The 27,642-nt window shown below is 41.0% G+C and overlaps 1 protein-coding gene across 1 annotated transcript in view; it reads right to left on the reverse strand.

The window, feature by feature from the left end:
* The window catches only part of LOC311113790 (VPS10 domain-containing receptor SorCS1-like), a gene marked incomplete at both ends in the record, with an annotated part of 151,844 nt that extends 130,291 nt beyond the window's left edge, over nucleotides 1–21,553 (reverse strand). Inside the window, one exon of the mRNA XM_084157101.1 lies at nucleotides 20,741–21,553. Within this exon, the coding sequence (XP_084013227.1) occupies nucleotides 20,741–21,553 (813 nt within the window). The remainder of the gene's footprint in view (nucleotides 1–20,740) is intronic.
* Nucleotides 21,554–27,642: the final 6,089 nt, after the last annotated feature.

A 27,642-nucleotide genomic window follows, 5' to 3' on the forward strand; every position in this document is an offset into this window, starting at 1 on the left:
AGGTTTATGTGGCGCGGTCGGAGTCCGCACCTTTGGGGGGGGGTACTGTCATGCCCTGACTCAAGGGACTTGTATTTGTTGAGTCAGGGTGTGTATTTTCTGTGTTGTGTTTGGCTATGTTGATTGTCTGTTAGATTCTAGTATGTCTAGATCTATGTTGGCCTGTGTGGTTCCCAATCAGAGGCAGCTGTCGCTCGTTGTCTCTGATTGGGGACCATACTTAGGCAGCCTTTTGGCACCTGTTAGTTGTGGGATCTTGTTCCGTGTTTTGGTATGTTAGTGTGCTACCTTGGACTTCACGTTTCGTTTGTTGTTTTTGTCGTGTGTTTATTCGTTTAATAAACATGTATGCTTATCACGCTGCGCCTTGGTCCGTCCCATTCATAAACGATCGTGACATTGTACATCTGTTATAGTCATATGAATCCAAACTTTTACATATAAATATATTCATTTGAATCTAAGTGAAGAGTAACTACTTTGACTTAATATTTTCTTTGCTGTAACTTTTTCATATTATATGTTTGTTAAAGAACTCAGAAGGGTTGTGGTCTCTTCACCAGCTAAGGATAGATGAAGTCATTTAATTATAATTCTAACTGGGGGAATAGCCTTCTGTCTGAACCTATAGATTAAATGAAATTGGCTTTCCTGTACAACTTTCACCACTTTAATTTAAGAAATTGCTGATGCACTTGTTTGTGATGTGAAAGCATGTTCTCGAAGTAAAGGAACTAGTAATGCACTTTATGGGTGAGCCTTATCCAGCAAACCATTGACACACACTGCAGAAAATATATGCAAGAGTAATTTTATGTCAATTCGTGTCACAATGTGTCCACTTTGCAGAAAAAGAGTGGAATCTAATCACTTAATAAAAAGCTCTGGACGCTTTTTTTTACCGTATACGAGTAAGTTAAAAATATATTATCTTCTCTTATCCTAAGCTAATATAGTCTAAACTAGTCCTCTGATTGCAAGAACCTATGAATAACAACACCAACATAAGAACACTAATGTTAAGTGTAACCGGAAACTTCAATAAAAGCAATGCTTTGCTATGTAAATGTGCACAGCACATAGCGTATATATCAAAGAGATAGGAACCCTCTACCAGCTTGATGTAATAACACCCTACACACAGTGACTGATGGTGATAAACAGCCTCTTGCCTTCCTTGGCTGCTGACAGGTCGGAGTCAAAATAAAAGATGACACTGACATTAAAAAGAGAGTTATGGACCTATGGAGGGAAAGACCATAGAAAACACTCAACAAGACTACACTAGAGAAATCAAGTCCAATAATACTAGCCAAGTTACACTATTGAGCTTGATTATCAAATCTATTTAGAGAAATGGGTAAATCAACAGAAATGTGTCAACAATCAGGCGAGGAGAGCAGATGTCCATCCAATTTGTGGCTAAATGCGTTTGATTGCGATTTATTCACTCAATATCCCCCCATCTTTGGATGTGTAATGCCTAACGAAACCTAGTCATACAGTAAAGATAAACAAATGGGCTGTTGCTACTGGTTTTACCACCACTTGCTTTATGTACAATAATGCCAACTCATTTATATATCGTTCAATGTTTTCATATGATGAAATGTTGATGTTTTGCCACCAACAACATAAACATAGTTGGAAATGACGATGATCGACAATATGTAATAAACACCTTGACAAAACACAGGTGTCGACAGACTTGAATTTGAGAGAACTTGGAATAGAGCAAAAGCTGTACACTTGATTTAAAGCCGATATTTTAGTATTCTTAGAATCTGCAGTGTGCTTAATGGTGCTACAACCTACATGTTGCAACAACTAGCCCCGTGTAGCTCAGTTGGTAGAGCATGGCGCTTGCAACGCCAGGGTTGTGGGTTCGTTTCCGACGGGGGGCCAGTATGAAAAATATATGCACTCACTAACTGTAAGTCGCTCTGGATAAGAACTTCTGCTAAATGTAAATGTGTGCTCTATTTTATACACTTGTCAGCAGCAGGTGTGGCTGAAATAGCCGAATCCACTAATTTGAAGGGATGTCCACATACTTTGTATAAATAGTGTATTACTTTTCAATCTCATGTTTAATGAATCCAGCTAAACTTAAACTTGAAGTACATGGAAAAATGTATTCCCTCTTTAGTCGACATTGGTCATACGTTCATCTTAATTCTGTCACTGTGTAAGTCCATGTACCACAACACATAGCACTGCATTGGAGTGCGATCTGTGGATCCCTTCCCAGTTACACAGGCTTTGAAATCATCCTATGAACAGAATACGTGCAGCAACAGACAGGCAACTCTGGTGGATGAAACTGAAGCCAACATTAATAATTGAAATTAACAATTAAATGATTGATGGTCATGAAAAGACTGCCCTCACTCTATTCATTAGCAGATTCCATTAGCACAGACTTCACTCTCTCTCTCTCCTACGAATCCTAACGTTGTCTCTGATACTATTGCCATAACAACCTCATGAATAACTAAAGAATGCCAAAGACTTATCAGAGAATTACCCAGTATGTTACGTCATCTGTTTGGCAATCACGACTTCCTCGATTTCCTCTGGATGGGAAAAAGAATCCATCCCTTGAGCAGAAAATCCATCCTTTGAGCGTTGGGGTTGAAGTGTTAAAGTCTATGTCAAAGTCTTGTACAGTACAAAGCTCAGACAGGTGCTATCCAGAGGCGATGACCTCGCCATTTTTATAAGTGCTCAATTGAAGAATTCCATATAAATGGATGGAAAACTGGCCTAACTCAATCCAACCATAAAATGACACCTTCTAAATACTAATAAGAAGTTACCAATCAGTGCTATCCCAATGCCATCAATGTATGTAGACTTTTTAGCCTGTCATGGAAAAGTATCCAATTATTCTACTGTAATTACCCTCCATACAGGGACTTGATGCCCCAAAAAATTACATAACGTTATATGGGCTACACTCTAACGAGCCAATGTCTTCGTTAGTTCCGACCAAAACTTAACCAATAATCTATATATTTTTTATTTCTAAGTAATTAAAAAAAGGTTGGAAAGCCGAAGTAGAAGACTTGTGGTGCACAGCGTGTCTCCTCCCTTTCATCCTGCCGGAGTGCAGCACCTTTGATTTACCTCAGATCAATTCAGCCGGGGCTGACGGATCAAACATGATGGGAATTTGCTTGAGGTGTGAATCTGAAGGAGTCCTTCGACTGAGGAATACGGTAATAAGGTAGCTACCCGTTTGAACTAAGCAGGCTTTCGTTTCGTAGATCCCCGGGCAAGTGGGAAAAGATAGAGGAAATCTCATTAGGTAGCATACCTGCTCTCTATCAACGGGGCCCTGCCATAGGAGTTGGGGGAAGCTGAGGTACTTAGGTTTTAAGGACAGAGCTATTCAGATGAAGAGGTGTAGCGAGAGGAGAGGGAAAACCTAAGAAACACAGCGCGAGCGAACGAGCGCTTCGTACGACCTCAGCAGCACTGGAAACAGAGGCATAAAAAAAAGCTGCAGCAACTGAAAATGTGCTTGTTAAAAAGTAAAAGTGCTCAAACCAGCAATATTTAAGAGTCCCAGGTGGAGGAAGCTCTTGCATACGAGGCACACATAAACAAAAATTTCCCTCAGATAAAAATAGATAACTTCAAACAAGTCCAGACTTCGTGAATGTTCAAGGACCACAAAGGGAAGATATCCCACCAACACAAAAAAACACGCCCACACACACACTCCCTTGTTGGAGATATCTTTAACGCAATATTCAAATGAATCTCCAGTAGTGAGAAGTAAATCAAATGCAATAACTTAATCTCACATAAAAATGCTGGCCGAATGTCTCGCCTGTTTACAAACAAATATCTGGATGGTTAAATTAGCTAAGTCAGTAAACTAGGCTGTACAGCAGACTGTATCATGATGCAATCTAATCACCTCTCTGGCATGAGTCATAAAAACACAAATTCAAGATGGAGTCAAACTTCTTCTGAATTATATTAGCTCAATTTTTACAAATGCACCATTTATTTTTATTTCCTCACATATACCTTTCTGTGAGAGGATTCAGAGAGTATCAGTGTTTTTCAGTAGTTAACAACAATATCAGTGTTTAACAGTTGAACATGTTCAGCAGTTTAACTTAGGCATCTTACACATTGGCACGATGTCGTTTCTAGCTGTCACATTTATTCTGGGAGGTGGGAAGGCATGTGGCAAAGATAAAACAGGAAGGAGGAGAAGCAGCAGGCAGGGTAACAAGAGACAACATGGAGGAGGAATCAGGCCCTGTCTACTCACCAGCATGCACAAGGAGACAGACAAGACAGGTCCTTGTGCACGACACCACGATCCATGATGCTGTGTGGGTCAGAAAGGAATTTGAATACCAAATGCAGATGCCACACTACCACTCCAAACAGAATAGACTTTGAATATGTTATTCTGCAGCACACTATCAGGCATTGATATCCATAGGGCTTTGAAAAAAATAATCTTGAACTCCGTTTTTGTTCATTAGTCTATTAATTAATATTAATATTATTAATATTAATATGCCATTTAGGAGACACTTTTATCCAAAGCGACTTACAGTCATGTGTGCATACATTTTTATGTATGGGTGGTCCCGGGGATCGAACCCACTACCCTGGCGTTACATGCGCCATGCTCTACCAATTGAGCTACAGAGGACCACAACTAGGCTTCAGGCAGTTTTTACGTGCTAGACCAAATTCTACTGATGAGGAACAATCCCTGAGTAGGTTTTTCTACAACACATCCAAATCTAGCACTGGGGTTAACCACTACGTTACATCATGCAGGGCATGACGCGCAATTTTTCTGAAGTGATTGGTAAAAGCTAGTCTACTGTTGATACAGTCCCAAACTGTTTTGCATTTAATTTTCTAGATAGTTTTTTAGTGTATTTTCCCTTTAAGTGCCAAATAGTTTTCAACATCGGCGTACCACATTTGCATTTTATAAGCGATCTCAACTTTTTTCATAATGTATATACAGTATTTTTTGTATGTAAGTAACACAACTGTCGCATAAGTTTGTGGTTTGCCGGGGTTACATAAGTTGCTGTTGCTTGGAAGGTAGTTTTTTTTTTTACATCTCAATATAACAACATGACAGATGCATTGTCATTTTCATCAGTGATGCTTCTGTTTTTGTGCCTCACATGTCTAACCCAATTCAGTCAAAATCTGACAGGAGAGAGAGCAAAGGAGGGAGAGAGAGATCTGGCATTGAGGTGCCAACACACAAAGCAAATATTGTTCTTTCTCCAATCAACAGAGGAATACAAGAGCTACTATACAATCTTAGAAAAAAAGGTGCTATCTAGAACCTAAAAGGGTTCTTCGGCTGTCCCCATAGGAGAACCCTTTGAGAAACCCTTTTTGGTTCCAGGTAGAACCTTTTTAGTTCCAGGTAGAACCATATTGGGTTCCATGTTGAACTGCTTCCCAAGAGGGTTTTACATGGAACCCCAAAAGGGTTCTATCTGGAACCAAAAAGGGTTATCCTATGTGGACAGCCGAAGAACCCTTTTGGAACCCATTTTTCTAAGAGTGTGTTGCAGTAGTACCTTTACTTTACTGGTCTCTAATATTACCGTTATTCCCTACAGACAAATGCTGTTGAGTTGATGGTACTACTCTCTGGTGAGATACCATAGCTTATCCAGCAAAATTAAAAAAGGAAATTATGCAAACAATAGCCTACAAACTACACTGAACAAAAATATGAAACGCAACATGTAAAGTGTTTCATGAGCTGAAATAAAAGATCCCAGAAATGTTCCATACACGCCTATTTCGCTCAACTTTTGTGCACACGTGTTTACATCCCTGTTAGTGAGCATTTCTCCTTTGCCAAGATAATCCATCCACCTGACAGGTGTGGCATATCAAGAAGCTGATTAAACAGCATAATCATTACACAGGTGCACCTTGTGCTGGGGACAATAAAAGGCCACTCTAAAATGTAAAATTTTGTCACACAACACCACAGATGTCTCATGTTTTGAGGGAGTGTGCAATTGGCATGCTAACTGCAGAAATGTCCACTAGAGCTGTTGCCAGAGAATTGAATGTTCATTTCTTTACCATAAGCCGCCTCCAATGTCATTTTAGAGAATTTGGCAGTACGTCCAACCGGACTAAAAACCGCAGACCACGTGTAAACCAGCCCAGGACCTCCACATCCGGCTTCTTCACCTGCGGGATCGTCTGAGACCAGCCACCCGAACAGCTGATGAAACTGAGGAGTATTTCTGTCTGTAATAAAGCCCTTTAGTGGGGAAAATTGAAATTGTTGCATGTTGCATTTATATTTTTGTATGTCAGAATAATTGATTAAATTCAATTTAATCTTTTGTCTTTGTGCAATGGTTTGGTAGTCAAACAATTATTCAGAATCACATTCCACCTCCACAAAAGTGTGTTGTTTGTGGGATTGCGTCCCCCCGTATTGTTTAAACACAGCACTTTTCGTCTCGGGAATCATCCACATTTGTATAAACACCATTTAAAACTTGTTATCCGCATCCACAATCTCTTCATCCAAATAGATAACATTGTAGGCAACAGCTCTGCAGACCCTCAGTTCTGCCAGCCGACCTTGACCTTGGACAAGCCTGGAGGGATGTGTGCGTTGTGTGGAAAGACTGGACGGTTATGCTTTGAGCTCATCTCGCCATCCTCTGCATGGTATAGTATTTTTCCTATTTGATTGTCCGTGGCTTGATTTACTTGCAATCAAGCACTGCTGGTACAGTATGTTTAAAGCCTAAAAGAGTCCTCTGCCTTGCTATCCTTCGTTGATACGCTTTAATGTTAACAGCAAAGTAATCTCAAGATGAAATCCGCCTTGATTGCCCTTTCTAAATCACAGTGGGCAGGGTATCAGACATGGGAAGAGCAGCGCTAGGAAAGTGGCTCTACTCTGAGGCACCATGTGTTACCTAAGTTCACTAAAAGCTCAGTTTCTTGATTCTTTGATCTCTCCGATTTAAATTTAAAACGGGATGGTTATGGGTTTTCTTGGCACCCCTGGTGGTGATGACCAGTGGACAGTGGCAGACGGCCCCAGGGGGAGGTCTCGGTGACGTAGCCCCAGGGTTGGGCCATCTGGCCTAAGGACTGGGGAGGGCTACCTGCCTTGGGTCCCTGCATCGGGGCCATGAGCACCTGTCAAACCTGGCATGGTAGGATCTGGCAGGCCGCCAGAGGAGGAAAGAGTCCACTTTGATTTGGATGGCACAACCCAGCATGGCACCATCTCTGACTGGAAGGGTACCAAGCGGAGAGGAAAGGTCAAAGTTGACTTCCTACTGGTCTCAGGTGTACATATGCCTCTGATAAAGGGGAATACCACATAAAAGTTGGAATTGGAAGCATTGAATGGTGTTGAATGGACAGCCTATGAATGGACCATTGTATGTGTAGGAGTGATTTCATTTACAAAGACCTAAGTGATAATCATATTGTGTGTTAGAAGTAATCATTATGGTTTAATGTCTGCTAGCACAGGCTTTTAACTTAGATTCAAAAGTTCCACTAATTAGATAATTACTTGATTAAAAAGTAGATGTTAATCAGCGGTGTGTGAAAAAACATCTTAAACAGTTGTCAAAGTGAAAATTACAAAATGACAGATGAGGGTGATTATGGTTCAGTTAGTCTGCTTTTATAGAATTAAATGAAAATGGATGTAATCTTCTTTAACTGCTAAAATTAGAAAATGACTTGGAATTACCATGATTATATTACAAAGGTGAATAGCAATAAGGTTTTATAATACAGTGGCTGTGTAAATTGATCCAGTCTTCAGATAAGTAAGAAAGGGGATGAAACAGACTTGGTGATGTATATTGTTGAAATGACTGAAAATATTGGTCTGGTTTTGCCTCTTAAACATCCCTAGAAAAGACGTACAGTGGCTTGCGAAAGTATTCACCCCCCTTGGCATTTTTCTTATTTTGTTGCCTTACAACCTGGAATTAAAATTGATTTTGGGGGGGGTTGTATCATTTGATTTACACAACATGCCTACCACTTTGAAGATGCAAAAATGTTTTTGTGTGTGAAACAAACAAGAAATAATACCAAAAAACAGAAAACTTGAGCGTGCATAACTATTCACCCCCCGCAAGTCTCTTGGGGTATGTCTCTGTATGCTTGGCACATCTAGCCACTGAGATTGTTGCCCATTCTTCAAGGCAAAACTGCTCCAGCTCCTTCAAGTTGGATGGGTTCCGCTGGTGTACAGCAAATCTTGAAGTCTAAGCTTTGACTAGGCCACATTTAAATGTTTCCCCTTAAACCACTCAAGTGTTGCTTTAGTAGTATGCTTAGGGTCATTGTCCTGCTGGAAGGTAAACCCCTGTCCCAGTCTCAAATCTCTGAAAGACTGAAACAGGTTTCTCTGTATTTAGCGCCATCCATCCTTCCTTCAATTCTGACCAGTTTCCCAGTCCCTGCCGATGAAAAACATCCCCACAGCATGATGCTGCCACCACCATGCATCACTGTGGGGATGGTGTTCTCGGGGTGATGAGAGGTGTTGGGTTTGCGCCAGACATAGTGTTTTCCTTGATGGCCAAAAAGCTCAATTTTAGTCTCATCTGACCAGAGTACCTTCTTCCATATGTTTGGGGAGTCTCCCACATGGCTTTTGGCGAACACCAAATGTGTTTGCTTATTTTTTTTCTTTAAGCAATGGCTTTTTTCTGGCAACTCTTCCGTAAAGCCCAGCTTTGTGGAGTATACAGCTTAAAGTGGTCCTATAGACAGATACTCCAATCTCCGCTGTGGAGCTTTGCAGCTCCTTCAGGGTTATCTTTGGTCTCTTTATTGCCTCTCTGATGAATGCCCTCCTTGCCTGGTCCATGAGTTTTGGTGGGCGGCCCTCTCTTGGCAGGTTTGTTGTGGTGCCATATTCTTTCAAATTTTTTAAATAATGGATATGGTGCTCCGTGGGATGTTCAAAGTTTCATATATTTTTTTATAACCCAACCCTGATGTGTACTTCTCCACAACTTTGTCCCTGACCTGTTTGGAGAGCTCCTTGGTCTTCATGGTGTCGCTTGGTGGCGCCCCTTGCTTAGTGGTGTTGCAGACTCTGGGGCCTTTCAGAACAGGTGTATATATACTGAGATCATGTGATACTTAGATTGCACACATGTGGACTTTATTTAACTAATTATGTGACTTCTGAAGGTAATTGGTTGCACCAGATCTTATTTAGGGAATTCATAGCAAAGGGGGTGAATACAAATGCACGCACCACTTTTCCGGTATTTATTCGTTTTTTCGTCCTTTTTTTCATTTCACTTCACCAATTTGGACTATTTTGTGTATGTCCATTACATGAAATCCAAATAAAAATCAATTTAAAATTACAGGTTTTAATGCAACAAAATAGGAAAAATGCCAAGGGGGATGAATACTTTTGTAAGGCACTGTAGTGACTGAAGCACTCACCCTGAGTACCAAACAAAGAAACACTCCAGATGTTTGGTCAAGCACATTATTTTATTATGCATTGCTTGCTGTTTGGGGTTTTAGGCTAGGTTTCTTTGTGACAACTGCTGATGTAAAAAGGGCTTTATAAATACATTTGATTGATTGAATTTGATTGATGTTGTTTTTCCTTAATCAAAATAAAGGCCGGACCTCGTTAAAACACATAATTTAAATATCAAAAGGCCCACCTGCTTTAGAAAAAAAACACTTATGTATAATTAATTAATTACTGATTAATTAATAATGGAATGTACAAACAAACTCCTTTAGATCCTCCACCTGTGAGTTGGAGGCAGTTGGGAGGTAATACAGTGTCGCACCACCAGCGCTCCCATGAGCCCCTATCTGGCAGGTTGAAAACTCATGCTAAAATAATCTAATACAGTATCACCTAATCTCACAAGAGGACTCACTCAAGCTTCCTCCATGAAGGTCTTTGGGAAAGAGTGAAGGTAGATATCCATATCCTCGGTCTCTTTAGTCTTTCCCATCTATCTGGAGCATCTTGGCAGTACAAAGAAGTATGAAAGGGATAATACACAGACAGAACTAAATTGACCAAGACTGCCAGACATTTTATCTAGTCTTGGGTGATTTCTTTTGAACTCCATGTCAACGAAGAGTGCTGAGATTTCATTGCTGTCTGAATGGTAGAAACCTTTATTTAGGCCCAGTGAACCCCAGGAGCATATCGCTGCTGTGTGGATGAATTAATTAAGCCCCTGTTTCCTGGCGCACCAATCGAAAGCCCCAAAATACTAATGAGCTAAGCCCTGCTGTAGTCAGACACTATCAATCAACCGCCACCTGCACTCCCACTGTCCCCCTCCACTACTTTACATAGAAATTACACACCAAAAAGCATCCCTTTTAATGCAACTATATTCTAGGCACATTTAATATGTGACAACGTTTAGATGCAGGAAATCAGATCTGGTAAATGAGGGTGACAGTGAGGTTGGTGGATGATGGTGATTAGCCCATGGTGATGGGATTCAAAGCCACTGAACACCTACGACTCAATTACACACATGGGGACAAAGACTGAAAAACAACAACAAGAGGAACAGATATCCACAGCCAGTCTCTAGTCTATGAGAATAAAGATGAAGTCCAGCCAGGATGCCGCTACTGTAGCCTAGCCTATGTGTGGTGTCAAAACAGTCACTTTGGTGGCAGCTAATGGAGACTGATGACCGGATGGCTGGTTGACGGTTGGCTTCGGGAGCTGCGACATTGAGAGCGGCCCGATCAAAGCTTCATCTGAAGGCTACACGGTAATTCGGCAGTGATGAGCCCTGTTGAGGTAAATGCATTTGGATGCGGGCAGATGTGACAGGTAGTATCTCCAGATGTCTTCATCCGTCTCTGACGTGTCTTTCAATGAGGTTTCACACAGATGGGAGTCGCCAAAAGCACCAGGCTTATAATAATAATAATAATATAATAATATCTCCGGCAGTCGCATCCAAACCATTCCTTACTTCAAAGACAGAACCAAAATGTCAGTCCGGTTTCCGGTGGGAACCGGTCTGAGGCAAATATCAGAAAGCTAAAAAAAATCTTTAAAAGCCCAGTCAGTATCAGATTTCTCACACACAAAAAAAACATGCCAAACTAATTTACTGAACAAACATCATCTTACTGTGTAAACAACGAGATTAGACATCGGTTTGTTTTTGCGCCTCAAAGTTATGTATATTTTCATATGCGCGCGCCAGCTTAGAGATTCAAAGGAATGAACATTTTCTGGACATTATTTATTTAACATATTAATTCACACCTGCCTTTGATATGTCTCTCGCTTATTCAAGACAGGGGGCCCTTCCTCTCCACACTCACAGCTGTTTGATGTTGCATTCTAGGGAAGGTTTTTTTCTTCCATAAATCCTCATTTAATATTAATACCACTCTATTCAATCTGCTAATAGGGCCACCGCTCACCTGACTAGAATATCTAAAGCTACCGAGAGAAGAATTGAGCCCTTACAGGTTCACGAAAAGACATCTGAAAGTGTTAGTTTTTCACAGTTCAATCTGCAGTATTCTCAAGGGAATATTGTACACTGAAATTGTAAGTAGTTAGTCCAATATGTATGTTGCCAAGGGAATATACACTGAAATGATCGGTAGAGTGTGAACAGTCACCAATGCGTGCCAGGATGTAATTTACATACCATAGAAGATTGAGTTGAATCTGTTCACTAAAAGGTTAATTCTACAAATAAATCATCATGTGAACTTGTTGATTCTACTTATGCATATTCATTACTCCTCTTCACTTTAAGAGCTGAGATCTTATCTAAATTAACAAGTTAATTCTTCGTTTATTTTCTGTTCCTTTTTTCTATCTGGCTTTATTCACTGACACAATCCAGTATTGTACTGTAGTAATTGCTGTAACCAATAACAGGAACTCTATCCATTTTGTGTGCAACCACACCATTGTGGTAAACCTTTTTCCAGTTGTTTAATGTTGGTGGTTGTCGGCGGGTAGCGGCAGAAGCGGGCAGCTAGAATTCTCAGTTTGTCCTGGGCAACAGCGAGCTGCATGTTTAATAACAGAGGGGCCATCTCTCTCTCTCACTCCCTTCTCTTGCTCTCTGTCCATCTCCATCCCTCTTTCTCTCACTCTCCATCTATCTACTCCTCTCACTCTATCTATCGATCTTTCTCTCTCTCTGTCTCTCTCTCAAGCACACACACACACACAGCCTTCAGTTTAGCTGGAGAAATATTGTCTGGACTTAATTAACCAGTGCAATATAAAAATAGGGTGAAAAAAAGAAACGGAATATATGTTCTCTATAATAGCATTGTCATTTCTCAGCCCACGATTAAAAAGAAGCTCTGAGCAGAAGCTGATACAGAGCCAAGTCACGTAAAGACGGGAACGTATAGACGTTAATGCACAGTAATGCCATCTGGTAAAGCACTCCTCTAGGTCATCCATTGTAATCTATTAAAACTACCTCCAGTGGGTGTGGTAGTAAAAGAAAAGGAGAACAGAGAACTTTGCCGTTCGTTTCTTGGTTTTGAATCTGAGCGTCCCTTGTATGTCGGTTTTCGAGAGTGTAAGTGGGGCAAAAACAAGGTTTATCTCGAGTTTGATTTTGTCGCTGTGCCCCTAGACGACGCCAGACATAACCAGCCGCTTATTGAAAAGAGAAACACATGTCGGCTGATGGTTCCTAAGGAGAGCAAATGCCATTCTAAATTTTTTGGGGCTGGGTTACCATTCCCCCCTCCTCCCCTGTCTCTGTCTCCTTGCTAACTCTGGACCTGATCAATTGACTGGAGCCAGTCATCTCATCCCACCTCATCTCTTTCACCCCGTCTGCCTCCCCAGCATTTCTCCATTGAAAATAAAATCATTTTTATCTTCGCTTTCAGCCGTACTCCTCTGGGTTACAGATTGCCTGGGATTCAATTTGTGCCACATACAATTCTGCACCTGATCAGTGCGGAGATGGGCCTAGATGGGACTGTCTGGCTGCCTAAAGAGGACCTCCGACTGTCTTTCAATAGCTGCCAACAATCATCCTTGTCAATCTGAATGGCTAAAGGGGACACGAGCTGCTACGAGCTCCGAGGAAACTACTAATGTGGATACACTCTGTGCACAGCGATTCATCCCAATTCATTCTTATGTGCCTGAGATTAAGAGGAGAGAGAAGAAGACGAACAGGGCAGCTGAACGCTGAACTCATTCTGGCATCTTGATGCAGGGCCTATGTGTCAGGAGGAGTGTGTTGCCTCTCTGTGTGTTGCAACACAACCTATTCAATAAACGTTCATCTTGTATTTTTCATCCGTCTCGATCTCGCTGTAGCTGTTTACTGAAGGGGCATAATGATCAGATCTGGATTCATGCAGCTGTTGCCGTGGATTGCTTACAAAGCTGACGTTCAAACGCCTTATCTCGCAACCGGGGAAAATGTTGCTAGATGGATGTATAAAACGTTCAATATTTCGATGTGATTAGCAAGATAGACGTGGAAATGTGGCTTGATGTATCAAATGTTCCTCATACTGTGTCAAATGTCCAACATTTCAATGGGATTAGCACGATGTGTGGGTATATGAACGGTCCCGATATTCAATCATCCTCCTACTGGAAGTTGTAACCTCTACTATTTCTGTTCAGGTCTGGTTAAAGGACAAACTCCACTTACTGGCGCTATGAACATGAGTGGTTCAATTCACCGCCAAAGTGGCTAGGCCTTGAATGTGAAACTCAACAGTCACAATCAAATCTGAAATGAGAAATAATACATCTGACAAAACTGATCTAATATGAAAACTCTGCACTGGGCCCATTCTATTCCATATGGAGAGCAGAGACGGAAGTACACAGAAGTTAATCAACTCAATAACATGGCAATCAAGGAAATCAACCACTTGAGATACACAAAATGCATTTTCTGCTTCCCTACTCAAGTAATTTTAAGAATATGATGCCACCAATTATTTATATTTTCCGTGCCTTTTTGCAGTATTGAAGCAGGTGTGGACTTCAACAGTATCCACATGTGAACACATGATAACTTTTCTACCGGAAGTCAAAAGGGTTTTTGTTTTAAAGTAGTCTAACCTGATGCATGACACCAACCATAACACCCATCACAACATATATACATATTACTATTTCCTACTCATTGACAAGTAATTTAGCCTTTTCCTGAAACACCTGCAGAAGGAAAAACCTGATTCAAACCCCTTCCATATTTGAGTAATCCTCAGACGTCTGCATACTCTTCAGTATATACATAAATCATAGGCCGATATCCAATGTGTGCATGCGTGTGCGCATGAGATGGATTTAAATAATTCCACCACTCAGCAGGAGAGGGGAACCAGAAGAGTGGTGGGAGGATACTATGCAATTACCACAACCACCTGCCTGGTATATGATGTGTCACTGGATATTATGAAGAGGGAATCCATCCAGATGTGTGATGTGATGAGAGGGAGAATTAGCACTTGTATGACTGCACCACTGACTGTTATTTGAGTGCGAGTTAGTTATCCAAATGAATCAACATTTGTCAAAAGCTAAACTAGGAGTACTTTCAAAAAGGAATATGACAAATGTTTTGTTGTTCATTTCAGCTGAATTGGCTAGTGCAAACAAATTGGCACTTTGTGGTTGATAAAATACTTTCTTATCTATTATCAACACTATAAAATCTATAAACATATTCAAAATGAATGGGTTTGAATTAAATAATATATTGTATAGTTAACGACAGATAAGATAGATAAGTATATTTTATTTTACAGGAGTAACGTGCTCCAATTGCTTCCCATCCCTGCTGTCCAACATCTTGACACCAAACCATGCATGTAAAACACAATTATTTCACCTACAATCCACTGGAAAGAAATTGAACCACAGGCATTTACAGCCCCCCCATCTATTTACACCCAAGCTCTAAGCAAGCCTCATCTACCAGTTGGCTTTTACTTGATTCAATCTCTATTGGTAAATTACTAATCTACTTCACTTAACACTATACGGACCTGGAATATTGTCCAGGGCAAGCAAACGTGAAAGAAAATATGATTGAGACAGGATCCAACATTGAGTGCGAGAGGAGGAGGGTGGGAGGCAGGGGAAGGGCACTTACTGAAATGAAGTGTGCACTCCTGAGGCCTCCGATGGTGGGATTAGAGTGCTACCCAGGTACATTACTTATAAACTCTGTTTTATTATTTGTCCATGTATGCAGAGTCTGGGGCTCTATAACAAAAAGGAAAGCTGACGCTTTCAATATCGCTACTAGATTTTGTTTAGCTTTCCAACTCAGGCAGTCTTTATTATTTGTGAATAATTCCTCTGGGAGTTGTCTGAGAAAGAAAAGCGAGAAGTGAAGAGCAAAACTGGGCATGGGGGGTTTTGTTTACAGGCAAACGAGGGAGGGCTGTGTTAGCCAGACCGGTAAATAAACGCTGGTTAGTGGACCGTGACGGCCTCCGCGGGCCCGCCGCCTGATCAGTGCCTGACCCAGCACATACCCTGCGGCTCAATTATCCCAGACAGACATCAGAGTTAACTCTCCTACCAGGGGTGGGTGGTGGTGGGGGGGGGGGGAACAGAGCTTGGGAAGTGTTCTCTAGTAAGATAGTAGGCCAATCATATGGCATTGATACAGTAGTTATCACAAGATAGTATGTCTGTCTATACGACTGAATATTAGTGTGTACCACAACCACCAAATTCAACTGTTGAATGTAGCAAAGTATGACAAATATTTGTATCTGTTATAGAATATGACCAGATATTTACCTGCATGACTCCATCCCTCCATCACTTAATCCACCACTGTCTCTTGGGCTATTATGAGAAGGCACATTCCTTCATATTCCAATCTGGCACACACACACAGCATATGGGATCATTAATCCCCTGAACTATGTAAATGCCCAATAGGTTAGATATACAGCAGCAGCAGCACACATCCCATATAACGACACAAAGACAGACACTTCCATTTCTGCTCCATGACGCATCGTCAACTCATCTGTTTATTAGTGTGTACCACAACCACCAAATTCAACTGTTGAATGTAGCACAGTATGACAAATATTTGTATCTGTTATAGAATATGACCAGATATTTACCAGTTGCTCAGTACTATCATTAGCCCCTTAGCCACTGTAGTTCGGAGGGAATCTCATTGCAATGCAAGCAAATGTGTTTCTATGACTACTTTCTTCGGGGGATAATTGAAAGAGTGGATTGCACTGCGCCTTTGTTAGGCTGCAGTTATTGTTGTTCGTATCCAAGTGATATAACTCTGTGACTCACTGTTTTGTACATGGGAGTTGGGGTGTGAGGAGTGGGAATACAGGAACAGCACAGTTGGTGGTGCAGGATAATAATAAAGTGCCAAATGAACGGAAAGAAATAGCAACAGCAAACACAAACTCCTCTCTGACCATTTCTGGCAGAGCCAATGAATATGTAATAGTACATTTGATTGGTTGTATTCTCTTGTTTAACTGCAGTGGCCCTGATTGTGTGGGTCTGTCAGTTTAGCATACGGCTCATTTAAATTGCCTGTTTGATTTTCAGCCATCTTGGATAACAGGTTGTACATTTGCTTGGTTTAGCATGACTAGCTACGTCATGGCCACTACTACAAGCGGGACCCATTGACACCGTCAAATTATTGGAAAACAAGCAAATTATGGAACAGTTGATGAGGTAGAAAAACAACAGAGATGTTAGTTTGAAAGAGGACTGTTTCTCTCTTTTTTTGCTGTAAATGTGCCACCACTGCTGTACGAGACGACTGCTGTACAGAACCATAAATAGATTCCCTCAACACATAGGAACAGTCAGAGTGAGACCGTCGTCAAACCGAGACAGCTGGTGTGAGCTGGTTTCTCACAACACACTTCTCTACAAACTTTATGTGATCAACTCACTCACTAATTGGCTACAAAAACGTTTGATTTTCTACTTCTTTTCAGCTCAAGAATAAACTTCTCTGACAAATGCTTTTGTTTCGAAGTATGTTTGATCATTGTGTGGCTAAGAACTCGTTTCATTTTCAGTAAGGGTTTTGTCATTGTCTTGAGTTGTCAAAGACTCTAGAAAGAACTGCCTCAACTGGGAAAATGGAATCTGAGTATGGCTCCTGGATTGGTTCAAGTCTGGCTTTGGTTCTGGTTCTGGTTCTATTGATTCTATTTTTATGACTCAGACCTGGGTTCATGGAGTCCTAGATGGGCGGGGTTGGCACTTTTGGGACTATTTCATTGGTTTCATTGCACCAGGCAAGCTCAATCAAGCACAGTTGAAGTCTTTGACAGAAAACAAATACTATTTAAACTCAGATCTGCTATGACTAAAGTGAAGACGTTTCTGAGCAATATCCGATACTGAGGAGTACTGTGGCAAAATGAATTCAAGGATGAAGCTTCAACACTATGTTGGCCCAATGTCAAATGGACCCCTAAGCCCTACACCCTATGCACTTGTGGAGATCCGAGAGGATTTGATTGGTGTAAGCAATATGGTTAAAACTTCCACCTAACCTATCAGATCTCCACAAGCGCGTAAGGCGATTGGCTTAGGGGTCGATTCAGGATTGGGCAGTTGACTTCCATACCACTCAATCCATATTAACACCCATGATGCATGTGGGCACATTCTACATCTTCCGAGGCAGTCCAAAAGCTGCGGAGTAAACTTGTTACATGGATTGATTATGTCAGGCTGCAACTTGTTATCTTGAGTGACAAGCAAAGTTCTTAATGCCCTGACATTTCAATAATGTAAATATGCAGTCTCCTGACACACTTTTATGTGCATGCAAGCAATATGCCATTGCCACATATCCCCCGATGGGACTCCGGCGTTTTGCTGTAACCTTTCCATGAGATTTAAAATCCCAAGCCTGTCCCAACGTCTCTCCTAACAATGATCAGAATGTACAAATTATATCAGCTCCTTTTTGACTCAGACATTTCCATAATTGAACTAGATAGAAAACGTTTTTTGTTGTTGTTTCATCTTACTGGATATGATCAGATGAATCATCAATCATCTACATGTAAAATCATACAGTATTTAATAGGAGTATTTAATACACACACACACAGAGAGAGAGAGAGAGAGAGAGAGAGAGAGAGAGAGAGAGAGAGAGAGCGAGAGAGAGAGAGAGAGAGAGAGAGAGAGAGAGAGAGAGAGAGAGAGAGAGAGAGACCTCCCATCTCTTCTACTGCATGACTCCATCCCTCCATCACTTAATCCACCACTGTCTCTTGGGCTATTATGAGAAGGCACATTCCTTCATATTCCAATCTGGCACACACACACAGCATATGGGATCATTAATTCCCTGAACTATGTAAATGCCCAATAGGTTAGATATACAGCAGCAGCAGCAGCACACATCCCATATAACGACACAAAGACAGACACTTCCATTTCTGCTCCATGACGCATCGTCAACTCATCTGTTTATTTGCACTAGTGCTCAGATGGGAAAAATCTAAGAGGCTCTATCTATTTCTGCATACAGCAACAACTCTACATATTTAATGCAGGGGATCTATTCTTGCTCATTAGAAAGTTGCTTGCGTCACAAGTGAGAAGAGAGGGGGGAATTGTTTCACAGTTGCACACAATTAGAACCCAATCTATTCATATCACAAAATAGCACAGGTTCCGTGTGGCTATATGGTGGTGATGCTGCTGGGCAATTCCATGGTAACAGAATCAGATTTTTCTATGAAAATGTATGTCAAACAAAAAACATAGATTTCAAAGTTTAACAAACCATACATCTCTATGCACAAGGACTACTTTTAACAATTTACACTGAACATTTTGCAAAAACACATTTACTGGATGAACTGTGCAGATGCAAAGTTTTGGTAACAGAATTTTGGTAAAATCTCCCATCGTTTTTTTGTGTGTCCACATTTTCCAAAGAAATCGTAAATGCTGCTCTGAATTAAGATTCAACGATGTCTGCAGAAAGAATGGGGTGTCAGCTATGACATGACACATTGACTTGAATTTATACCCGGTAACGGAATTACGGTAATGGAATATCATCATGGGTCCCTGATCTGTACTACACAGAAATGCATAATTATGGCTACGAATGTCATTCTCTTCCTGGTGATGTATCGTAAATAGGTACACAAAGGTATAATATGCAGTATCCTCCTTTGCATATTTGGGTATTACTCTACACACTGGCTATTATGTTTATGAGCTCTTCCCCCAAATAAGACCAAATATGGTTGATCCAGACCAGACAAAATCTGAACCAATCATAGATGTCTATGCTTCACAAGTTTGGACATCAAAGTTCAGCACAGTAGAGTACAACACAGAACAGTAGAGTTCATTACACTACAGTAAAGAGCAGAGTTCAGTAGAGTACAGTATAGAGTAGGGTTCAGTACAGTATAGAGTAGAGTACAGTACAGTATAGAGTAGGGTTCAGTACAGTATAGAGTAGAGTACAGTACAGTATAGAGTAGGGTTCAGTACAGTATAGAGTAGAGTACAGTACAGTATAGAGTAGGGTTCAGTACAGTATAGAGTAGGGTTCAGTACAGTATAGAGTAGGGTTCAGTACAGTATAGAGTAGGGTTCAGTACAGTATAGAGTAGAGTACAGTACAGTATAGAGTAGGGTTCAGTACAGTATAGAGTAGGGTTCAGTACAGTATAGAGTAGGGTTCAGTACAGTATAGAGTAGGGTTCAGTACAGTAGAGTTCAGTACAGTATAGAGTAGGGTTCAGTACAGTAGAGTTCAGTACATTTACATTTGACATTTTAGTCATTTAGCAGACGCTCTTATCCAGAGCGACTTACAGTTAGTGAGTGCATACATTTTCATACTGGCCCCCCGTGGGAATCGAACCCACAACCCTGGCGTTGCAAACGCCATGCTCTACCAACTGAGCTACACGGGGTAGAGTAGAGTAGTGTGTTAGCGCTGGGTAGGAACAAAAATGTGCACCACTGTGTATTTGGAAACCCTTGACAAGAGACTAGAATGACCATTAAACTACTGCCTCAACAGAAGAAATAGGTCATACATTTTGGTGTATTTGATATCCCCCACCTCAAATGTATAAGGTCAAACTTTGGAAGTTGGTTTTTTAAGCCACCTCAGAAACACCTGGAGGCATGGGGGACCTCATTTCTGCCATGACTAACTGGGGGCATGAGAGCTGGTGATGTGTTGAAATGAAATCAGTTTCGTTACAGACAGGACTAAGTGTGGGTAATGAGGAATTGGGAGGTGGGTCAGACAGATTCTCTCTGAAACGCATGGGGAAACTGTCTCGGATACGCAAATGCTGAGGTAATTGTGTTAACTGTCTGTGAGTGTCTTTGCCATGATTTTTTCAGATGATTGTTCAATCACTTGATGATATCACTTAACAACAAAAGAGATGCATGTCGAATAGGCTTTGGCAATTATACTGGGGATGAACAGCACGCACACTGTTGCCTCGGAATGAATCCTGCGAATCCCACACTCTATGCGCGCTACATCACACGCACGCACACACGGAAGCACGCACGCACACACACACACACACCTTTAGTAGGTCTAAGTTATTGCCAATTTCACCAAAGTCAAACTGATGGCTACATTTTCTCCATTTATGCGCTGCATGAATTCGCACATAGACCAAATATTATTTTAAAACCACTGTACAAGTATTCACTTACACTGCTATTTTGCCCAGACCAGTGCACCATGGCTTGGTTGTGAGCGGAATCTCCGGTCAATGCGAAGGTTGAACTGGTGAGTTTGAGTTCGTCCTGCCTCGAACTGGCCGCTCTCCTGTCCTCGGTGCTCCATCGCAATTCGGACCGTGTCACTCTGCTGCGCCCAGCCGGTGAGGTGATGCCCTCTCGCGAGTAACTCAGAGGCAGCGTCTCACTTCTTTGGGGTGATCCGGATGACTTCACTTTATCATCCCCAATATTAGTTCTCGGGCTGTTCCTACGAACTCGGGGCTTGTGTGAGATGCCGGGAATTAAATATTCGCGAGCCTTCCCGAGATCTGTCTTGCCTGCATGAATGTTCATTTTCAGGTTGGAAACTTTGTACTCACCGCGCCGGGTGAATTCTCTCTGTTTACCACCACCGTAGTGCATTCCTCCACCAGGTAGTGCGGTCTTGGAACCGAGGAGCATGTCAGTATTCCGTTTTCGCCTTGAGTAGATGTATTTCCCCTGGATGCATTCATCGGACCCAGATGCGCAATCAAGCTGTCGAGTTTCGGCACTTGCAGAATTTAAACTCGGTGGAGCAGTTGCCCCGGCTCCATTTCCAATAACTTCCCCTCCGTACCCTGTTGCGAATTCTCGTGTGTCCGTTTTAAGCAGTAATTCCTTAATACGCCCCTTATCTCCCCGCTGACATGATCTGCAAGTTATCTCTGATTTAACGGCTAGAAAGAAAGATATAATTATCAAAAGCAGAAACCGAAAAACGCTAGTGTGCCAGATAGGGCAAATTCTGACCCCCCTCTCCATAGTGAGAAAGATGCTCAGTCTGGATACAAGTCCTTTTTTACTCTCTTCTTCTCTTCCCTTTGTGACTGTAATTGATGTTAAGCAACAGAACTCCTCGCAAGTTGTGGCGCGTCCAATTATTCTGCAGTGTTAAAAAGTGCGAATCGGAGAAGTGGTCCCAGTTGAAGGATTTGATCGAATGCAGCCCTGCGCGCGCGGGGGAGGAGCTGGCAGAATCCAGGGAAAAGATAGGCGAGATTTCTTCTTGCGTCTGTGTGTTTTCCCCTCACCCAGCACGACGCATTAATAATTTCGTAATAAATAATTTGTTAGCATTTATCGTACATCTGTAATAGTCATCTTATTCGCTCTCTCTTTAAATACTATTGCTTATATGATTCCTTTGGGGGTGTCAATGTTGTTGGCTATTACTATGGTCTTGTTTCAATATCCTTAACAGCTGTAGATTGTATCTACCACTAGGCCTAGGCTTACTGTGCATAAGCGTCAACTGCTCAATCACATTTATCAGAAGATGAAAGAGAATGGTTATCTTCATTATGAATCCATCTAATTGTCTTAAAGTTATAGTCGTGCTATTGCTCTGATGGGGGGGTTCTGAAATTGGAAAATATTAATTAAACTCCAATTACGCATAATGTCACGGATCACATAGACGTATTGTTTATTAAGCAATCATTAAGATTTAAATACCCTCTATATGGGCATGACAATTAATATAGAATAAATACTTTAGATCACATGTGTCAAACACATTCCACAGAGGGCCGAGTGTCTGTGGGTTTTCGCTCAACTTTTGTACTTGATTGATGAATTAAGGACACAAATTAGTAATGAACTCCCCTCACCTGGTTGTCTACGTCTTAATTGAAATGAAAACCCAAAAACCCGCAGACACGCGGCCCTCCTTAGAATGAGTTTGAAACCCCTGCTTTAGATGATCTCTCTACATGTGAGAACATCATAAGCAATGTGAGGTCGTTCATACACTAGCCTACGTGATACATTCAATATCTAAGAGACTCAAGTTCACCTGGGACTTGCTAGAACGTGCCTCCGTGCCAAATTGAAGCTGTCAATAATTGTTTTATCTGAAAATGTTTCATAACGTGAGAGATGCCACCAGTGAAGAACACTAGAGTAAACAAATAGCCTAGGTACGGTTATCATAATGAGATATTGTAATTTACTCTTCACACATCAGAAAGAAGAGTATTACCATTTAAAAGGCACAGGTCCCTATAGACTGTGCAAACGGTCAATGTCAGTAACTTAGGGGAAAACACAAACACGCCAGAAATGTTTGTTTTTCTCTTCCTTTTAATGACGTTATACGTTATGTATTATTTATGCGATAACTGTTATGCTGATGAGCGTTTAAATGCATAGAGGGAAATACAAATGAACACAAACCACCTTGACAGTTTTCTTTTTTTCTATTCATACAAAAATAGTTGTTGATACAATAAATAGAGATGTAAAAATATGTATTTTCTTGGCTTTCATCCATGTAACCTGTAACATCGATCTCAGATTAAAAACTGATCTAAGGGTATTTTTTAAGGACTTTGTTCAGTGGTAGGCTATCCAATTCCCAATGTGTATTTTTAAAGGTTTCATTCTCCATCATTGGTATAGAATTCCAATAGAATTCCCATTGTACTGGAATGTTTATCCTCTAATGGTGGCCTAAAGGGCTAAATCCCCTGACTTCCTACCAGAGACATAAAATATATTAAGTATTGCCTCTCTCGGTGGCACACTGCATTAAGCAGACATTTTGGATTGAATTAATGGTCCTGAGATGGACAGGCCCCACGTGGCAGGAAGACGCTTATCAAGCTGTTCTTCCCCCAGTGTGCACACAGGCACACACACATACACACTGAGGCAGACACCAATGGACATGAGGATGGGAGTGATGGTGATTGAGGAGATGGCTGCCTGGCTGAGTGTGTGTGTATGTGTGTGTGTGTGTGTGTACGTGAGTGGGCATGCGTTTCATGTGTGTGTGTTTCATGTGCGATTGTGTGTTTCATGTGTGTGTGTGTGTGTGTGTGTGTGTATATGCACCTGCATGTGTGTGAGTGGGTGGTACAGTCTCACACACCATCATCTCACTTCCAAGTCTGGACACGCCATCCATTCACACAGAATCGATGCCCTGTCAATAGCAGAAATGGATGTCGCGGAATATGATATTCAGACCCTACTTTGTCTGATTTGTACCCAGTTGTAGTGTAGTAGTATGCACTTGGACTATGAATGCACAACAAGGTCAATGAGTCACACAGAAAGAGGGACCGGGAGAGAGGAGGTACAGTATCGTGACGCATAAGGAGGGTGGTTAGGTATATGATGCCAGCTGATTGAAGATGACTGTAGAGGTGTGTGGAGTGTAGGGGATTCAGACTAGCCTTAGAATATGTTGGATAATATTTCTGAAGGGCATATAAGAAACTTCACTGAAGGACTCTTTCAAAAACAAGCAAATGTATGTCTCATTTGTAACCCAAATAGTTACATGAAATATAACTTAGTCACAGAAACCCCTTTTTTAGGCTATAATTGTTATTTCTGGTTAGAAGTTTCTGTGACAGGTGATCAACTGGGCCTCCATGCTAAATAGATGAAACTATTACTCATACATTTGGGATTCAATTAGTTTTACTGCATCCCTGCATTTCCCTAGTGAAGCTCCCAGGGCCACATTTCCACACCACAGCCACAGATAGCATATCATATAAACCCCAGGCTCTGTTAAACAGGCCCACAACACCAACACAAACAAGTAATTGAAATCGCCAGACACAACCTAGAAAAGCCATGGCTTTTTATATAGTTATCTGCCAAAACATTCCCTTCGTGACAATAGCTCTCGAACAAGAAAGTTGTCCAATACATGATTTACATATAGGCTGTGTTTAGACAGGCAGCCCAATTCTGATCTTTTTTCCACTAATTGGTATTTTGACCAATTACATCAGATCCTTTCACATCCGATCTTTTGGTTAAAAGAACAATTAGTGGGTAAAAAATATCAGAATTGGGCTGCCTTTCTAAACGCAACCAAAGGGATCTTTTTCTAAAGGGGTGAGAGGAGAACAAGTGGTGACTGGAATAAAGGGAAAAGGAGGAACTGAAGTCTTGGAAACAATCGAAAGTCTCCAGCTCCAGGAAAAGCTAGAAAAGACAAGAGATCAAGTGAATGGTTCTTTTCTTTCCACTTTGTGGAGTCTCAAACAGAGAGTTCTATTGAATGGAGATGTTTCCCGTATTATAGCCTTTATTTGGTATTCACCCTCTGTGGGGTTCTGCCGGGTTCAATAGTCGGGTCAGGAGCAATCAGTTGGCAGTGACTCATTGTGAAGAGTTCAACAGCAGAGTTGAACACTTTCAATTTCCACTGTTTTGGGATGTTTGTTCCTAGGAAAGATTAATTGCCCGACCGTCCATCAATAAGAATATGAGGTTTCAAACCCAAACTCAGACTTTGGGAGAATCAGAAGCCCAATTGCAATGAATGAATAGTCACAAAAGTAGGCTTGACCGTGGGTGGTTAGGTTAACACCCACGTTTCCAATTCATGAATCAAATTTAAATTCCTTTCGTCTAAATTGTCTCAGTTTGAGTTGAATCCACCCCAAGGTCTGGTGGATATAGTGAGGCATTGGGACATGGATAATTGGATTATCCGTTTAAACAGAACTGAGAGACACAGGTTTTATGGCAATGAGATATCTCCTCTAATGAACCAAGCCAGAGCTTAGCAATGATGTCATCCAGCTAAAACCAAAAGCCTCAGTCATAAAAGTATTATACATGTACAGTAGCTTTTATAACAAGGACCCACTGAAGCCAGCCAATAGAATATATTGTCAGAGAAACTTTCTTGTTCAATGCATAAAACACTTAATTTTTTTGATTTAGTTGTGGAAAGTGATTCTTAATTTGTACATTTTTCACATTGGGTAATCTTGAAGAGAGGTTTTGCCACACTGTGCAATTAGGGAGCGACCCGCTGTACTTGATCAAGCCCTTATTGCACTCTCCTTAATTCACTTACCCTCCAAATGTATGTTTTCATGCAGGGTACTTAATTGGACTATAGAGCTGCTATTGTGAATGGTTGCAGTTATTATCAACAACAAAGAAAGAATGATCTTCCAGAATATTAACAGAGTCGTTTCCCATTCATACACAGTGGTTCCTTTGAGAACGTTTAGGAAAGAAGTATAATTCACACAGAAAGCTAGAAGCATGAGGGCCCTTGCTCCACTAGGGGCTAACAGGAATAAATCAAGTAAGTCAAATCACACACAAAGCTCGAATTCTATAGATTTGTTCCGGCTTTCTAGAAATGCATAACTCCTATTTCTTATAGAGTACTGAATATTCCGTTTATTTAATGTAATTTCCATAAAGGCAGTTTGTGAATGACTTGATGTCTGATTTACTGTTGTTTACGGTAGTTTAGTGAACACACTTAAGCCCTATTGTTCATTTAGTTCAACTTATTACAGTTCCGTTTTATTTAGTTCAACTTATCACAGTTCAGTTTTAATTAGTTAAACTTATTACAGTTCAGTTGTATTTAGTTAAACTTATTTCAGTTCCTAAGTGCCCTACTAACAGGAACGAACAAAGGGACTGAAGATGGGCCATCCACAATCAGAAAAAAAATGGTCTGTCAACACAACTCTATACTAATCTCTTTAGTACTCTCATCAACATCATCTGCTGCTGAAACGTTTTTGGAGGAGCCCAGGTAAGAGAGAGGGAAAACGATCACTCTCAATCCATTTGAGGGATTAGATGAGCGACTACTTTAAAAGCTTTCCCTACCGGGGCTGAAATATTAATATTTTGCTGCAGACTGAACATTACCGGGAGCCTTTGGAGTGAAGCAATGATAATTATTAATGGCTCTTATTTCAGAAGCTCACTGTACTGAAAGTGGAAAGCATAGCCTCAAATTTGGACACACCAGTCTAGAACAGAACAATCTGTTATGGGATTACAGTTTTAGATCTTGCAGTTGTGACTTTAAAAAAAATTGTTTACCTCAACCCTTGTGCTCCTCTATGATGACTTATTCATGAATCGAGTGTACTTAAAAATTATACGACAGATGCCTGACTTTTATTTCAATAGGCGCATCAGTCTCTCCCTCTCTTGTACTGATGCTGGGATGCTGGGATGTCCTTTCAAAGAGCTGCTATGGTGAAAATGAAGCTCTCTCTCACACAGTGACATTGTTTGATAAAGCATTATACATTTTTTTGATATTTTGCCAGACATTATTTGCCATTGCACACTGTGTGATGAGGTAGCCTGGCCTTATCACCATTTTAAAAGGTCTTTAATATGTATTTCATAAAGTTAATATAATCTAAAATGCTTAAAAGAATGACTCCGATTGTTAAGAAGATAAATTGCATAAATGGGCGGGGTTTATAACTTTTTGGCTATGGTAACTAGTGATGACCTGCCTTCTTGCCTTTGGGACAACGACTCCCATTGTTAGGGTGGAGACATGAGCATCTCGTCATTATATACACATCTCTGGCTATATACAGTGGGGAGAACAAGTATTTGATACACTGCCGATTTTGCAGGTTTTCCTACTTACAAAGCATGTAGAGGTCTGTAATTTCTATCATAGGTACACTTCAACTGTGAGAGACGGAATCTAAAACAAAAATCCAGAAAATCACATTGTATGATTTTTAAGTAATTAATTTGCATTTTATTGCATGTCATAAGTATTTGATACATCAGAAAAGCAGAACTTAATATTTGGTACAGAAACCTTTGTTTGCAATTACAGAGATCATACGTTTCCTGTAGGTCTTGACCAGGTTTGCACACACTGCAGCAGGGATTTTGGCCCACTCCTCCATACAGACCTTCTCCAGATCCTTCAGGTTTTGGGGCTGTCGCTGGGCAATACGGACTTTCAGCTCCTTCCAAAGATTTTCTATTGGGTTCAGGTCTGGAGACTGGCTAGGCCACTCCAGGACCTTGAGATGCTTCTTACGGAGCCACTCCTTAGTTGCCCTGGCTGTGTGTTTCGAGTCGTTGTCATG

Source organism: Coregonus lavaretus, assembly GCF_964263955.1.
Source record: "Coregonus lavaretus genome assembly, chromosome: 40".
Lineage (NCBI taxonomy): Eukaryota > Metazoa > Chordata > Actinopteri > Salmoniformes > Salmonidae > Coregonus > Coregonus lavaretus.